Source organism: Phasianus colchicus, unplaced genomic scaffold (assembly GCF_987193195.1).
Source record: "Phasianus colchicus unplaced genomic scaffold, bPhaCol1.hap1.1 HAP1_SCAFFOLD_97, whole genome shotgun sequence".
NCBI lineage: Eukaryota > Metazoa > Chordata > Aves > Galliformes > Phasianidae > Phasianus > Phasianus colchicus.
This window is the reverse complement of record NW_028325267.1, coordinates 98,413-114,847: the sequence shown is the minus strand read 5'-3', so window position 1 is coordinate 114,847 and position 16,435 is coordinate 98,413. Positions and strand designations below refer to the sequence as shown.

At 56.8% G+C, this 16,435-nt stretch overlaps 1 protein-coding gene across 9 annotated transcripts; it reads left to right on the top strand.

The window, feature by feature from the left end:
- Window positions 1-703: 703 nt before the first annotated feature.
- LOC149911525 (uncharacterized) lies at window positions 704-13,315 on the top strand. 9 transcript variants are annotated; one of them, XM_090133743.1, is made up of 18 exons: window positions 704-1,323; window positions 1,953-2,062; window positions 2,157-3,564; window positions 4,413-4,541; window positions 6,280-6,503; window positions 6,645-7,147; window positions 7,231-7,696; window positions 8,210-8,271; window positions 8,826-8,979; window positions 9,231-9,487; window positions 9,822-9,892; window positions 10,246-10,325; window positions 10,448-10,559; window positions 10,925-11,048; window positions 11,622-11,759; window positions 12,079-12,221; window positions 12,426-12,551; window positions 12,661-13,315. In XM_090133743.1, exons 7-18 carry the CDS (start codon window positions 7,618-7,620, stop codon window positions 12,779-12,781), a joined length of 1,467 nt encoding a protein of 488 aa, XP_089989869.1. In that variant the 5' UTR covers window positions 704-1,323; window positions 1,953-2,062; window positions 2,157-3,564; window positions 4,413-4,541; window positions 6,280-6,503; window positions 6,645-7,147; window positions 7,231-7,617; the 3' UTR covers window positions 12,782-13,315. The 9 variants fall into 9 exon arrangements, with proteins under 9 accessions (XP_089989869.1, XP_089989870.1, XP_089989873.1 ...); XM_090133744.1 differs by lacking the exon at window positions 1,953-2,062; XM_090133745.1 differs by lacking the exon at window positions 704-1,323 and having other exon boundaries at window positions 1,362-2,062; window positions 4,416-4,541.
- Window positions 13,316-16,435: the final 3,120 nt, after the last annotated feature.

Here is a 16,435-nt window from a genome sequence, read left to right as displayed (position 1 = left end):
CGGAAGGCCGCGTGGAGGAAAAGGATCCGGAGCTGCGGGCCGACGCTCGGCTGAACGCGAGCCAGCAGCGCCCTGCGCAGGCGGCCGAGAAGCCGGCCGAGCAGCAGCAGCAGCTGATCGCCCCGCGCTCAGCCCCGCCCCGCACAGCGCCGGCCTCGGGCCGGCACCGCGACCGCCGCCTGCAGCGGGACGCCAAGGTGCCCCGGAGCCGCTCGTCTCCAGCGGGTTCCCCACGCCACCGCCGGGCCGCGCCGCCCGCCCGGACGCCCCGCTCCCCCACCTGCCGGCGGCCGCCAGCCCGCGCTCGCCGCTCTCCAGCAAGGCCCGCACGGAGCGGGGCGGGGCGGGGCGGGCCCGGCCTCGCTGAGGTCCCCCACGTCCCCGCCCTCCTCCCGCAGCCGCAGCCGAGGCCCCGGAAGCGGAGCGGGCGCACGACGGCAGGCATCGCGAGGGCAGCCGGGCTGGGGCCACGGGGACGCGCGCGGTGATGTCGCAATGACGGCGCGCCCGCGGACAGAAAGGACCCCGCGCGGAGCGCCCGCCCCGTTCGGCGCACCGACCAATGACAGAGCGGAGGAGGCGGGGCCGAGCGCGGGCTCTCCGCCAATGGCGGCTGCGGACGCGGGGCCGCCGCCATGGTGATGCCGATGGCGCCGGCGGGATGGAGGAGCCGCGGGGCTCCGTGCGGGGAAAGCGGCGCTCCGCCGCTCCGCTGCCCCGCCGCCGCCCTCGGGGACGCCGCGCGGTCGGGGGAAGGCGGCGCGGGGGCACCGCCGCCGGCCCCGTCCGTCCCCCGTCAGAATCCGGCTGTCCTCGGAGGGGGAACCGAGCCGTCCTCCGTCGTTGCGGCGAGGCGCTGCCGGGCTGCGAGAAGCGGCGGCTGACCGCGAGAGGCGGGACCCGCCCGGTGTCCGGGAGCGGCTCCTGGCTGAGCCGGGCAGCCCCGGAAGAGAGGGAGCGATCGCACGGATCGAGGCGCGTTCGAGCCCGGCACGGAGTCCGGCCCAGCGGAGTCCGCTTCTCGCTCGGCTCCAGTCATCGGCAGCGCTGTGCTGAGCTGCTGCCCCGCAGCTGCAGTCTCCAAGCGCCGTTTTCCATCTGATGCCGTGGAGACGGCGCGCCCTCCCTCATTGCAGCGCGTAAAGCCGCCCCCCCGGCAACAGCGCATGCGTGATGGCGTCCCCATGGCGACAGCGCCTCGGCGCGTGCGCCGCGCCGTCCCCGCTGAGTGACGTCACCAGCCCCGCGACCCGAGGAGGAGGCGGCAGTGCGGAAGTGGGGCGGCGCACCCCGGGGCTCCGAGCGCCGCCTCAGCTTCTACAGGTGGGTGTTCGGGGGGGGGCACCGGGGCGGGGCCGGGGTTAAGGGGGCTGGGGGCCACGTGCCGCTCTGCGTTGGCCCCGCGGGGTCTCTGTGGCGCTCGGGGCTTCCGCTCGGCGGGGGCAGCTGCCTGTGTCTCCCCGCCTCCCCCGCCCCGTGTATTTCACTGCCCTCCTCCCCTCCCCCCGCCACTGGTCGCCCACAACCTCCCCCGTCGCTCTGTGTGACCCCCGGGGTTGCGCCTCCCCTCCCCTTTTTCCCCCTTCCAGTTCCCCCATTCTGATCACTGTAGTCCTCTTCATCATCATCAAATCATCAAATCACCAAGGTTGGAAAAGACCTTCAAGATCATCCAGTCCAACCATCCACCTACCACCAATATTTTCCCACTAAACCATGTCCCTCAGTACGACATCTAAATGTTTTCTGAACACGTCCTGGGAAGGTGACTCCACCATCTCTTTGGGCAGCCCATTTCAGCATCTAACCACACCTTTGAAGAAGAAATTTTTCCTAATGTCCAATCTGAATCTTCCTGGCACAACTTGAGGCCATAAACAGACAACCTGCTGTTAATACTTTTCCTAATGCCCTGACAATACTGAATGAGAAACACATCAACCTCCTGCTAGATATCTCCGAATCAAGTCAGTAGAACAACAAAGAAAGTAGGAGATGCTAACATCTGAGAAAAAATACTGAGAAGGGGAAGTAAAACAAGAAGAAGGCAATGAAGTGGCAGGTGGATTGTCCCTCCATACCTCTGCTGGTCCTTCACTAAAATTCTTTTCTGAGGGCAGGGCTTTCTTCTCACTGCAATTTCTTGTTTCCTGCAGCCCTTCCCTAAGGCAACAGACACATTCCTGCCAGCTGCATTAATAACTTCCACCTTGTGACACTGAAAACAGTGGGGAACTGTTTAAAAGCATCCTGTCTTGTACAGATACATACAGAAGCAGCAATTACAGTAACAAGAGGAATAATAACGACAAGAAAAAGCACAAGGTGGAAAAAGTCTGTGAAGAAAGTGTGGGCGAAAGCATTTTTTCAGGTTCCTTGCACGAAATATTCCCAAGCAACAGACACTGTGAAGTGGGAGAAATCCAGAACTTCTACAGCATTTTGTCTGAATGCCCTCACAAAGAGAAAGGAGCGGGCTTCAAGACAGGTATCAGGATTTGGCCAATAATAAAACATACCTTTAGTTTTAAATGTGTTCCTTAACCCATTGTGTTACTTTGGCTCTCTCTGAAGGGTTGAAAACTAAGTGCTTTTTTCTCTGCTTGTAATCCATTTCCTGTGGGTTGTTACCACCTATCTGTCTGGCAGGAACTACCCAGTTACCCCGCTGATCAAACCTTACCTTTGGATGTCATCCAAAATTACTTAACAGAAAAGAATCCAACTGGCATATCTACTATGAGGAGAATGAGCAACATTTCCTTGAAGAATTTACTCAAAGTAGGCGTGCGTATTATGTGCCAAGAAAAGAAGGAAATTTGATGCTAGCATCAGTTGATGAACATTAGCATATATTCTTTATATGGTACATGCTGAAGGCAATGCTGGAAAAAAAAATATGAAGAAAAATCATTGTTTTAAGGTCTTCCTGCCTCAATTTAGGGAAAGAAAATGGCAAGTTCTTCAATGGAAAGGCTTTTTTGTTGTTTTGTTTGTTTGTTTGTTTGTTTTCCATGAAGAATGGAAGTACTTCAAGAGATGGGGGTTTTGTTGTCAATGTCTAAACAAAACATTTGCATTGAATTCAAAATCTGTATGTTTCAGCGTGTCCAACACAGCCAAAATATTTTGCTTAGAGAAGGCAGGCATGTGTTACTATTTTCAATGCGTTTCATGTTTTAAAAAAAAAAAAAAAAAAAAAAAGTCAATAATGAAGCATTCACTCTGTTGATCCAGTTCTCACTGAGTCATTAAGGGCAGGGAACAGAAGAGACAGAAGGATATGAGACATCTTTGAACGCAGCGTATACAGCGGACTACTGAGAAATTCAAACCCAAACGTCTAGACTAAGTGGAAAAACTTGAAGGAAAAGAAAATAAAAACAACACACAAAAACACAACTTGGAACGAAGTCAAAAAACCAGGATGAAATGAAACAAACTCCATCTCCCCTCATGGAGATGTTTTGATGCAGTTTGGCAGACCAGCTATATGCTCACTTCCTGCTCCCAGGCCAGCTGTGAAGATTGCTCTCTGAATTCTGGACTCACAGAATCGTTAAGGTAGGAAAAGGCCATGAATATCATCTGGTTCAACCGTAGACCTCTGGAAGGTTTCCTCCCAGACCACCACCCCCTTCCTTCAGGGGACAGGTGCCATGGTTTATTTTAGTGGGCAGCACCTCCTCAACTTAAGTTCCCTTGCCTTCAGTTCTCTTGCCCCTCTGCAAACACAGCAGCATGCCCCTAAAAATAAACAAAGAAATAAATAAATAATCCTGTGGTTTTGACACCTGTCCTCAAATTCCATGTCTGCTTTGACAGAATTACATGTTTTTAGAGGAGTACTTGGCCTGTGATTTTCAGTTAGTTCTGTCAAGCAGTGCACAGACCTTGGTCTCTGTAAAATGGGGCTCTCAGATAGGGTGAGCAAAGCTCACATGAGGGGAAATCACTAAGGGCAGGCTTGTCAGCAGGTTTGAATCTATCCCCTGAACAAAAAGAAGTGAAAAAACAAATTTGGCATCTTGGAGCCCAAACTGGCAGGCCTGATCTGAAATGACATTGCAGTTTTCATTAGCTAGTAGGAGCTGATTTTTTTCCTCCTTATCCAACACGACCTTGAAACATACCTTAAGCTTAAGTAGGTTGTTGTAGTCTTCAGGGGCCTATACTGGCTTTCCACTAATGGAAACTAAGTTTTGAACTCCAGGGGATGAAATGAGGTGAACAAAATTGTCTATCTATCTAGTCACAGCTGTAAGATTTAAGGCATATGAAATAAAAAATGGGGCAAAAGGGACACCAAGAACCAGTTTGAACTTTAAGGTAGTAGAATATGTATAGGGCTGGAGCTGAAGAAGTAGCTTAAATAAGAGTCTTGTTTCTTGTTTTTGGCTTTTGTGGTTCAGCAGGGTGCAAGGATGACAAATATTTAATAGCAGACCACTTCTGCCACAAAGCATGGCCATGGCTACAGAGGCTGGATGATGTCAGAGGATACAGAACAGCAGTCGTGTGATTATCCAGTGCATCACGTGGTAAGTAGGGGAGCTAATATGACTCTGACACCAATTCTTAGTCTACAGGCTTTTGTAGGATGGTATTCCTTAGCAGTATCTTTCACCTGGGGGTAAAGGGAAGGAGACCAAACATCCTCGGACAACCACATGCAATTTCTCACCATCATCAAAAAAGTAACCTGCTGTCAGTCATCTGGCTTGCTCCCTTCTGAGGTTACAACCCTACAACAAAAGCAATTCAACAACAGACCACTCATAAACTCACGGTCAACAAAAATAGTTCTTTTTTCTATTGCTGGAAGAGCTGCAGCAGTTTCAGTCTCCCGATGAGCTATACCACTGCAGCACTTCTTTGGGCTTGAGTTAGTGGTGCACCACTTTAACTTAGTAGGCTTAGTAAAATACAGAAGGTACTTCACCTTTTTACTGAGAGGGAGGGCAGGAGAGGCAAAAATTGCTACTTTTTGCAAACTACCCTCAGTTTGCAGTATCCCAATGCTCTGTATGAAAGCCTAAAACCACAAAGAAAATGACTATATCTTTAAATATTAGCAATGCAATTTCCTTTCTTCTATTCTTGTGAATTCCAACTGCTTTCCTGATGTTTGCACTTACCAAGTAGACAACCCAGTGATTACTTTCTGTGATCAAACCTGGCAGCTGTGAACTCAAAAGGGCAGGCTGGAACGAAAGCAACACAGCAATGCTGGAGAAAAGAACAGCGTGGCTTCACGTGGTGATGGAGCTTTGTTTCCTATCTCCTCTGAAATTCTGCTCTTTCACATACCCTGCTGTTGTACAGCAAGAGGAAAAAAACAATCAGTGAAAGGGTTGAGTTTGTAGGAGACATGAGCTCCACTTGAAGAGCCATGAGACGTTGGCTGGTATGCTGGTTCAAGGGTATGCTGGTAACTCGTAAACTGAGAAGCCTCCAAGTAAACACTCAGTGTGTCAATAAAAGGCTTGGTGGAGGGCAGAGAAATGTGCTGCTCCTTAAGGCGTGGTGCCCCCATGAACGGATGCACACGGTGTCCATCTCTGCTCTGCATTTAACGCAGGGCCCATGTCCCAGCCCACGTCCCAGCCTCGGATCGCGTCCCGACCCATGCCTCGAAGGACTACATCGCAGTGCTCGCCCTATACGCGGGACCAGCTGCTGAGCCCAGATCCCCCAGCGGGGGCAAGGGGCTGCTCAGTAGGGCTGCCCTTTATGCTCTCACCCCCTCGGGCCCCTCCTGCGAGTCTAGGGGGCGCCGAGCTCGAAGGTCGCTCGATGAGGGCCGGGGGTCGCCGGTCCGGTCCGGTCCGGTCCGGGGCAACGGCGAAGGGCCGTCCGCACACCCCGGGAGCTCCCCGACAGCCCGAGCGGCCGCAAACAGGGTTAAGGCCGAGGCGATTTGCGCGTAATCCCCGGCACGGCCCGGGGAAAGGGGCGCGGTGCCGGGTAGGGGCGGTGAAGGTTCAGGGAGGGCAGCTCGGCTAGACCCCCGGGAGCCGGGGGAGGGAGCGGAGCCGGTGGGGAGGGAGGACGGGGCCCGGAGGGGGCCGGGGGGAGAAAAGGGAGGAGCGGCAGGGGGTGGAGGGAAGGAAGAGCGGCGTGGGGAAGCCGAGCGGCGGAGGGAGGGAGGGAGAGGAGGAGGCGGCGGTGGAACGCGCTCGGCTCCGTGGGCCGAAGGTGCCCACCCCTCCCCTCTGTGCCTCCCCCGTTTTGACCTCCAGGGTCCACCTGTCTGCCCCCCCCCCCCCCCGATCCCAGCACCGGATGCCAGCACCGGGACAACCGCCTGTCCCGAAGTCCACACTGTCACTGTAACCGTGGAATCTGGGGCCGTACCAACCCGTCTACCTCAAGAGCCCCATCAGCGTCCTACAGCTCCTGGAGCCTGGTGTCGCTGTCACCCTGGCTGTCCATGACTGTCCCAAGCTGTCCCCCCTGCCATGGTGGCACAACTGCAGCGCGGTGCCATCCTCATTGAAGAGGTGACGAGGAGGGGTACAGGGAGGGGGGCTGGGGGCAGTTGGGGGACACGTGGGGTGTGACATGGGGTTGGTGGTGTCACCATCGTTGGGTATCACCTTCACTGGATGCCATTGGGTGTCATCGAGTGTCACTGTCTTCAGGTAACACCGTGACACCGTGACCTCGATGTGGAACAGCCGTGATGCAGTGTCCCCATCCCTGGCTGTCACTGTTGTTACCGTCATCCGGTGTCGCCATCACTCGTGTGTCACCATCCCTTGGATGACATTATTCCCTGTGCTGTGATCACCACACAGAGGTAGGCACTGGTGGCCCCGCGTTGTCACCGTGCTGTCTCTGAGCCTCTTGCTGTCCTTTGTCACCCCTCCAGGCCTGCCTACAGCCGGACTCAGTGACACTGGAGCCCTCTGGTGCCCATCATTGTCTGCCACGAGGACGGGGACACACACGGTGGTGAACTCTGTGCCACCACCAGAGGAGACCACATGTGACATCAGCGTGGCACAGCCGTGATGCAGTGTCATCATCGTTGTGCGTCGCCAGCAGCTCACCAGCTTCAGCCTGTATGACACGTGGCAAGTTCTCGTGCCATTTGCCGAGTAAACCACGGTGACTGTCAATAATGATATTTCAACCTCGTGAGGTGTGTGTGTGCCTGTGAACGCACAGGTTTTTGTTTATTAAGCAGACGTGAAACAACTTCTCTTACTAAGCCATTAAAGTTAGGCTTGCGTTCTTTCATAACAGAATTCAGTAAGTTAACTGGAACTCCTCCTGGAAGAGGAGATCTCCTCTCCATGCCAGTGACCCAACAGAGCTCCAGGTGACCCGGGCTGATGTCACAGTGCGATGCGCTGCATCACAAGGAGATCTTCCACAGGGCAGCATCAGTGCCAGCACTTCCCTGCAAGGCCTGGGCGCTGCTGCAGCACTGCTCAGGGGCTCTGTCCTTCTGCGGTCAGGAGTTGGCTCAGGGGCAGCAAGGCTGCACTGGGTGACCTTTGTTGACACGTGGAGGAGCAGGGGCACTTTGCGGAGAATTGTTGGTTGGTTGAGGAGCCTTGTTTGTGGAGGGCATCCTTAGTTCTGAGCTGAGGGCTGTCGGCCAGCGACATGGAAGGCTGCTGGACTGTGAGCCTCAGCTCGGAGCTGGTCTACACGTTCCCAACGCTGCTGGAACTCTCTACCAAAGGTAAGGCTTTCCAGACTCCCTTCCCAAGGCATCGCACGGGGCTGTTAGCTGTCCAAAGCCTCAGCTCCTGCTCTCTGTGCTTGGCTGGGCATGGCTGGGGGCTGCTGCAAGAGCCCTGCCCAAGGGTCCAGCTCTTCTGGGGACCACGTGGCAGCCAGGTCCCAATAGTAGAGCTGCCCAGAGCCCCCAGGTTCCTTTAGGCATGCTCAGTCCCCTGTGATAGGGCAGTCCAAGACCAGGTTTCCCTGGGAGAACACACCTACAGGTGCTTCCGTAGGTTCCTGCTCTGGGAGGAAAGGCATCCTGTGTCCCACAGGCTTCCTATGTCCCCGTTTCCCCTCGGGGCCCTGAATAAGGCTGAAATCAGAGCAAAGCCCAGCTCTGCTAGCCATGGCGGTGCTTTTCTGGGGTGTGTGCGTGTGCCTGTATCGATCACTGTCTGTGTGAGGAGCTTGCCAAGCAGTTGTGAAGAGGCTGTCCTGGAGCATGACATGTCTTTTCTTTCCTTTGCAGAGATTGTGGCGGTCTGGGATGCCGTGTCTGATTACATCCTGGAACAGATGAAGCTGGACAAGGTGGGCTGGTGTGCTGGTGGCCCTCGCCCTGGAGAGAGGTTCAGTCCCGCCAAGAGTGTGGGCCTCACAGAGCAGTCCCTCCCTGAGCACCACACTGAGCAGCACGCTGAGCCCAAGCCGGGTGCCCAGAGCAGCCTGTTGGCCAACTGGGAGGGAAACCCAAGGCCAGAGCTGCCCTGAGCAAACGTTTGGCACACGCAGGGGCTTTGCTCTGCCCTGTGATCAGAACGGGGAGAGCCAAGGGAGAAATGGGTGGGGGATTTTTTCTGGCCCTATGCCAAGGATGTCCTTGGGAATAAGTCCCAGGCTTAAGCCCTGTGCTGTAAATGCCCGGGCTCTTCTCTAGCCAAAGGATGTTGGGAAATACTATGCGAAGGTGACTGTCTTGCAGGGATCACAGATTTTTCCAAAGCTTTCCGGAGAGCCCCATCTCACCCTGCTGTCCATCAGGAGTGGGGAGGGCGGAGAGCAGTGACCCCATGCTCTTGATGTTTGTGGCTTTTGCCGCCCCTAAAGTACACACTCGTCAGCCTTTCTGTCTTTTCCCCGTGCAGGGAGTCCTGGTTCCGGGGCTTGGGGTCTTTGCTGGGGTCCGAGAGCAATTCCACAGCAAAGAAGAGGCAGTTTCGGTGCTAAGGCCTGTCTTCCAGCTGGACATCGGGGTGCTGTGGCTGCAGGACCTCCAGTCTCCCAACGACATCATCCCTGGTGAGAAGGCAGCAGCCACCTTCCCCTTCCTGTCCCACGTCTGGCTGGGTGTGTTATCCCTGCTCTCTGGAAATGGCCGGGAGCAGCAGAGAATTGTCTGCAAAGCTCGGGGTACAGCGTGAGTTCGTCCCGAAGGAACCACAGCTCAAGAGCTGTTTCTCCGAAAGACCTTTTCTATGGGATTTGGTCACGATCATGTTGCATGGGAATGTGGCTTGCTGTGGCAGTGAGGCTGTGCCTTCTCCTTGCAGACGATGTCAAGATTGAGTCGCTCAACTACCGGCAGCTCTCGCGAGCCTCCGGCGTCCCGCTGAACGTGGTGCTGCGCTGCGTGCGAGAGAGCGTGCTCTTATACTGTCACCTCCTGAGGAACAGGGAGCCCGTCTCATTTGTCTTTAAGAACATTGGCGTTATGACGTGCCAAGACGACTTCCTCCTCATGAGGTTCTTCTGCAGCTGCATTACAACGCTGGAAAGCAATGCCACCGTCCTTTCTCTGTTCCGCACTGTAAGTTGAGGAGGTTTTGAGGGTGCGCCATCAGATCACTGCTGGCCAGCCTGGATGTGGCAGGCCAGTCCAATGCTTGTCCCCACGGCTTTCTCCACTGGCAAAGAGATTTCCTGGATCTCTGCCCCTGCAGAAAGCCTGGCAGTGCTCTTGCACAGCCTCTCTATTTGGCCATCCTGCTCCTTCAGAGCAGAACAAAGCTCTGATGTTCACGGAAGAGGCTTTGGTGGAGAGCAGCTTTCTCTTGGCATGGGAGCCAGGCTTGCTTCCTGTCAAGAAGAGCCATGAAAAAATGGCCTTGGCAAGCCTCCAGCAGGTCTGTGTCCCTTTGCAGAGATTTTGGACAGAAGATTCTGCTGACTTCGGGCCAGAGACCACCGCCCATGGGATCCGGGTGTTCCCGAGGTGAGCGCATTTCCTCTGCAGCACTTAGCTGGCCAGGAGACAGGCTTATTTCCCACCTCCTCCTCTGAGACGTGCCCTGCTGGGTCTCCGTGCTCGGCATCCAGTCGGGTAGAAATCCTGGAAAGTCTGGCTCCTGGGAATCATGGTTGTGTTACTGGTGCCCAAGCTGTCCCGATTCTCATCAGAGAGAATGGACTGCACGTGCAGAGGAATTTGGGCTACGTGTGCTGGTTTGGCATGGCCAGGAAGGAAAAGGATGCCACGCTTTGCATAGCACATAGATAAATACTGCCACCCAACTGTGTGGGGTAGGAAGTCATCCTTCTTCAAGGGTTGTCACTCTTTGTTTCCAGGTTTCAGCTCACTGTGGAAAAGAGCAGAGCAGAGGTTGCCGCGGAAAAGAAAGCTGCAGTAGAGCGGAAGATGAGTAGAGGTGAGGGAACGGGTCCCAGCTGTAGGGAGGTGGGCCCTGTCCCGTGCCGGGTGACCGGATCCAGGTTCACGTGCTGTGTCCGTGGGGCTGCTCTGAAGAACTTCTTTCTGTCTTGGTTCCAGGGGGCTCTGCCGGCAGGCTGCTGCAGAGGCGGAAGACACTTCCCCCCTCCATGCTGCTGCAGCGCAAGCCAAGCTCAAGGCAGCAAGACGTGGTGAAGGAGCCTTCTGCCAGGTGAGAGCCTTGGGCGAAAAGAAGAAGGAGATGCGTGTGCTCGTGTAGGAGTAGCCTCCCCTTTGGAGCTGCCAGCTCTCAGCACCCAGAAAGGCTCCTGACACACGTGTCCCAGTGGGAGCCGTTCTCTCCAGGGATGGCAAGCACGCGGCACAATTGCTCGAGGCAGACACGCCAGCTTCATGTTCCACCCTGGCCCCCGATCCCTGGGGGAGCTGAATGCTGATCCCCATTGATGGCAGAAGCTCTTCTCCCTTCAGGGGTCTCTCCGCACTGCACCGGAGCCCATCTTTACGGCTGTGGGAGCACGGGGGGAGACCGAGGTGCCCTGGGCTCCTGCAGACTCCTCTTGTGTCTGTTTGCAGCGCGCTCCCGCCATGTGCAGGCAGCTCCCGCGGGACGAAGAAAGCGGGACAGAAGGAAGCATCTACTCCTGCCCAGACCAGCACTGCACTCCCTGCCACAGAGGAGTCTAAGAGGGTGCTGCAGGTACCGGCCCTGCCTTGCTACGGGGACTGTGCTGCTTGAGACTGCACAAATGACAGAATGGTAGAATCATAGAGAAGTTTGGGTTGGAAGGGGCCACTCAGACCACCTAGTTCCAATCCCCTGCTGTAGGCAGGGACACCTGTCTCTAGACCAGGTTGCTCTAAGCCTGACCCAGCCTGGCCTTGAGTGCTTCCACAGGGAGGGAAGCAAAAGCCTCTGTGTGTGCAGTGACCTGGAGCACAGCCCTTGGGGTGCCATCATTTCACATTTCTACCCGCTCCTTCAGCTCCTCTTCAGTAGATGGAGGGTGCTGCACACCTTCCCTATCTTTTCTCGCCTCCTGGCCTGCCACCTGCCACAGCACTCTGATTTTGAGCAGGGGCCATGAGAGTGGAATACGACCTCTGAGCCACGTTTGCTACAAGTTGCGGATCCCGTCCTGCCTTTAGGGCCCCTGGTCCTTCAGGGACAAAACAGTGCTGACCGGCTGCCAGAGGCGAGGAGCAGGAGCGTGGAGCTGAAGGAAAGTCCCAGGGGCTGAGGCTGATCCTGTATGCTGCTGTGTCTCTGCAGGAGCTCCGGGAAGTGTCTGCATTGTGGAAAGAAGTAGACCGCACGTGGCCCATGCACCAGCAGCAAGTAGAGCAAGCACGGGCAGAAAGGGCGGCGTGGGAAGGCTGGAGCGTAGGGGCGGACCAGCGTCCACCCCAGGTACTGTCAGGGATCGAGCCTGCTGGCAACAGCCGCCATCCTCTGAGCCAGGCTGCGAGCTCAGCAGGACTGAGGGGGTGGGGAGCGGGACAGGCACCGTGCAGCATGGCAGGGGCTGGCCTGCTCCTCCTGGGGAGGAGAGCTTGGCACCTCGCAGGGAGAGCCCTGCAGGGAGAAGGGAAGGGCGGCGGGCAGCCGTGGGCTGGCAGGGCCAAGTCTCCTGCTTGCCGGGGCCTGCTGCGGGGCCCTTGACAGAGGGCTTCTGAGAAACAGCCCCGTGCTCCCAGCCACTTTGCTGACAGCGTCTCCTCTTTGGCAGCTGATGGCCAGGCAGAGCATGCGTGCTCCGCATCCTCCAGCCCAGCCCAGGGGACAGCAAGTGGAGAGGAGGTGGAGGAAGGATGTGGATCCTCTGCCGGGAAGTAAAATGGGAACAGCGACCAAGCTGGCACTGCATGCTGAGTAAGTGTGTGCGGGCTCTGCTGGCTGCCTGAGGCACTCGGGCAGCTGTGACCCTGCAGCTCGGGGACAGGCACGGCCCGGCCAAAAACTCTGGCGGGGTGCAAGGGTGGGGACACGCGGCAGCACGGGGATGCTGGGCTGGGTGAGGGGAGAGGCAGGGGGGCTCAGCAGAGCCCAAGGGATGACTTTCTCCTCCTGCTGCAGCCTCCTTTCCCCACGAGTGGCTCAGGTGCTCCAAAGGTTGGAGCCGCACCTCCATCAGCAAGAGGCTTTTGCCAGCACAGCGGAAAGAAACCGGCAGAAGCTGGAGCTGAAGCGGCAGCTCCCCTGGTGAGCTCCACAGGCAGCAGATCCTGAGAGCCGGGCTGGAGCCCAGCCTGCACTACTTGCCTGCGCTCAGCCCGTAACGCTCCGTGCGCTGTTCTTTTCACCTCCGCAGTGCTCGATGCTCGCGTCGCTCCAGAGGGGAAGGTGCAGCCAACGGTGGTGACCGCGGTGGAGCTCTCGGCAAGGGGGCTGGGAAGCTGTCCAGATTTCCACCTGTGAATGGAAGATCATAGAATCAAAGACTCATTGAATGGCCTAGGTTGAAAAGGGCATTGAAGGTCGTCTAGTTTCAACCCACCTGCTATGTGCGGGGTCGCCGACCACCAGACCGGGCTGCCCAGAGCCATATCCAGCCTGGCCTAGAACGCCTCCAGGGATGGGGCATCCCCCACCTCTCGGCAAGCTGTTCCAGCACGTCACCACCCTCCGCGGGAAGAACTGCTAACATCTAACCAAATTCTGCCCCCCCTTCCACAGTTTAAAACCATTCCCCCTTGTCCTGTCACTATCCAGCCTCGTCAACGGCCGTTCCCCCTCCACTTTATATCCTCCCTTCAAGAATTGGCCACAATGAGGTCTCCCCGGAGCCTTCTCCTCACCAAACTAAGCAAGCCCAGTTCCCTCCACCTTTCTCAATAGGAGAGGTGCTCCAGCCCTCTGATCATCTTAGTGGCCCTCCTCTGGATTCGATCCAAAGCTCTGCGTCTTTCTTGTACTGGGGCCCCAGCCCTGGACGCAGTACTCCCAATAAAAATAAATTGGCCTTATTTCCAGTCGGTCTGCTGGTGTCGTGTCTGTTGCCATCAACTAATGTGATGGAGCCGTGCTTTGAGAGAGGAGTTTGGGTGGCAACAAGAGCTGCTCCCAAGGCCCGGTAGGCCCATGCTCTCCAAGAGCGGATTCCCAGGACGGCAGCCATCTCTGCTGGCCGTGCACACTTCCTGTGCAGAAGAATTGATGTGTCCCCTCGTATCCCCATAGCTCCCTCCCAGCAACAGAAATTCCGTGGGAGAACCGCAGGGGAGCTCTGTGGGGACGAGGAGCAGGCAGGGGCACAGGGAACATGAGGGCTTCTGAAAGGCCTCTCCTTTCCCCAGAGGGCTTGTGAGCACTCCTGCCTGCAGCTGGGAACTGTATTGCCAGGAGCTCTGCAAAGGTGGATTTGCTTGTAACTGTAGGCAGGGAGTTTCAAACCAACACTGCCGTCCACAAGGGGAACATTTACATTCTCTGTCTGACAGCACTGAGACAAAGATTTGAGCTGGCAGTCTGAAGGCCACATTAAGCTTGACTGGAACAGCTGTACAGTGAGAAACCATTTGCCTTTTCACGGGGAACACAGCTGGAAGGGAAATCCAGAACAGGGGAAAGGAAGGCAGATGGTTGCCAGGCAGAGCTCTGAGCGCAAGGAGATCTTGGAGTGGATGCTCCTGGAAGAGATGCTCAGACACATGCGAGATGAGGACGCGATCCAAGACAGCCAGCACAGCTTCACCAAGGGCAGATCGTGCCTGAGCCATCTGGTGGCCTTCTACATTGGGAGTGCCGGCACTGGTGGTCCAAGGAGGGGCAACTGATGTCATGCACCTGGGCTTGTGTGATGCCTTTGACATGGTCCCGCCCCATATCCTTATCTCTAATTGGAGAGAGATGGATTTGAGGAGCAGCCTCTCGAGTGGATAGAGAATTGGCTGGATGGTGGAAGCCAGAGGGTTGTTGTCAGTGGCTCCACATCCCGGCGGAGGCCGGTCACCAGCGCTGTCCCCCAGGGGTCCATCTGGGGGCACACTAACACTACTCGATAGCCTAATGGGGTGTGACTGATCAGCCCCGCCCCGCTGCCGGTACTGCTGGCTCTGCCCTCGCCCCGTTGCCGGCTCGTTAACGGGAGCCCCCGCACTTACCGCTCACCGACAGCGATCGCAACCCTCCTTGCGGTGTAGTCCCGCGTACGGGCGGCTTACGGTTTCTCCTCGCTGAAACAGCCCGCCTGATCCTCACAGCCCGACTCCTCCTCTCCGTCTGTGGTGGGCAGCGACGCGAGGCTGCCCTCCCAGAGGCTTCTTCTCGGCGGGGGCGCGGATGCAGAGCCGTTGCCCTGGCGACGTCCCCGCCGCGTCAGCCGCTCTCGCCAGAGCTGCCCGGCCGCTCTGTTGTCTCGGGGATCCTGGGTGAGGGGACCGAGCGAAAACCCCCGTACCTCGCGGTCGGTCGCTGCGGTTCTGGCTGGAACAGCTCCGAAGCAGCGAACCTCGGCGATCGAGGCTTCTTGCGAGGCACAGTCATTGAGGCAGAAGGGAGAAGCGTTCATTTGTGTCCCCGTGCGAAGTTCCGGAGGAGAAACGAGGCTGTTCTCCCCCTGAAGCCGAAACGGAAAGTTTCGGAACTATCGCTCATGGGTTCCTTTTGCTAAACTCACACGTTGGTTCTTAAACCGATGTGCTAATCCCTGCTGCCGAACAGAGCACCCCACATCAATCCCTCCTCTTCCTTTGAGGATTATGGTGTTTGTATGGTTGGAAATATCCAGATAATTGCATAGAGAGACGCTTGGAAGGAGGATCGAGGGGAGTATCTTGATGCCTGCCTGTTGCATCCCATCCTTGGAGCTCTGCCCTCCCCCGAGTCGCTCTCCCACCTCCCCAGGAGATCCCTGAGGGCTCTCCGTCCCCCCACTCTCCCGGTCTTCTTCACCCCCCACTGCCCTTCGAGCCCCACTCAGGCTTCAGGCCCCGTGCCCCCCGTCCCCCACCCAGGGTATTTCACTGCCTTCCCCCCACCTCCACCACGGGTCGCCTACAACCCCTGGAGTCCCTCAGTCTGACCCCTGGGGTTCCACTCTCCCCCCTGTCCCCACCTCCAATTCCCCCATTCTCATCGATGGAGTCCTCGTCCACCCCTCCCCAGTTGTTCCTCCACCAGTGTCTGCCCCTGTTCCCCATTCTGACCCCCAGGGTCCCATGCCTGGCCCCCTCCCATCCCGTTCCTTCCTCGGTCCCCCACTCTGATCCCTTGTGTCCCCTTTCCCGCCCCCCCGTACGTCTTCCCATTTTGTCCCGCAGATTCACCCCCCCCCCCAGTCCCCTCTACCTGACCTCAAGAATTCCCTGTCCCCCCAAATACCCCCACTCTAATTCCCCTATTCTGAACCATAGTCTCCTACCATCCCCCAGTCCCCTCAGTTTGCCCCCCTCCTTCCTGACCCCATTTTCTGATCCATAGAGTCCCCTGTACCCCCCATGCCCTCCTTCCTGACCTCTAGAGTCCATTCCCCCATTTTGACCCCCAATATTCCCTAACAGGACCCCCCTTATGTCCCATAGTAGCCCCCCACAACCACCAGCTCTTCCCTCCCTCCTTCCCCCAGGCCCCCTTTCCACTCATGGAAGCTTCATTCTCCTCCCCCCAGTCATCCCCCCACAACCCCCACTCTCTGCCCTAGACCCCCTTTACAGAATCACAGAATCACAGAATCACAGAATGGCCAGGGTTGGAAGGGACTTCAAGGATCACAAATCTCCAACCCCCCTGCCACATGCAGGGCCCCAGGGCCCCATCCAATCTGGCCTTGAACACCTCCAGGGATGGACAGGGCATCCACAACCTCTCTGGGCAGCTGTTCCAGCACCTGTAAAGAATTTCCCCAACGTCCAACCTAAATCTCCCCTCCCTCAACTTCAAACTATTTCCCCTCGTCCTGCAGTCATCAACCCTTTCAAAGAGTTGATTCCCCTCCTGTTTGTAGGCTCCTTTTAGGTACTGAAATGCTGCAATGAGGTCACTCCTCAGCCTTCTTTTCTCCAGGTTGAACAAGCCCAACTCCCTCAGCCTGTTTTCATAGGGGAGGTGCTCCAGTCCCCTGATCATCTTCGTGGCCCTCCTCTGGA

What these genes read in the sequence shown, in the direction of transcription:
- LOC149911525 (XM_090133741.1), top strand. Translation starts at nt 8,020, where the DNA reads ATGTCCCCGTTTCCCCTCGGGGCCCTGAATAAGGCTGAAATCAGAGCA. An exon ending in AACAGATGAAGCTGGACAAG is followed by an intron (nt 8,272 to 8,825) that starts GTGGGCTGGTGT and finishes TTCCCCGTGCAG; the next exon opens with GGAGTCCTGGTTCCGGGGCT. An exon ending in CGGACCAGCGTCCACCCCAG is followed by an intron (nt 11,760 to 12,078) that starts GTACTGTCAGGG and finishes CCTCTTTGGCAG; the next exon opens with CTGATGGCCAGGCAGAGCAT.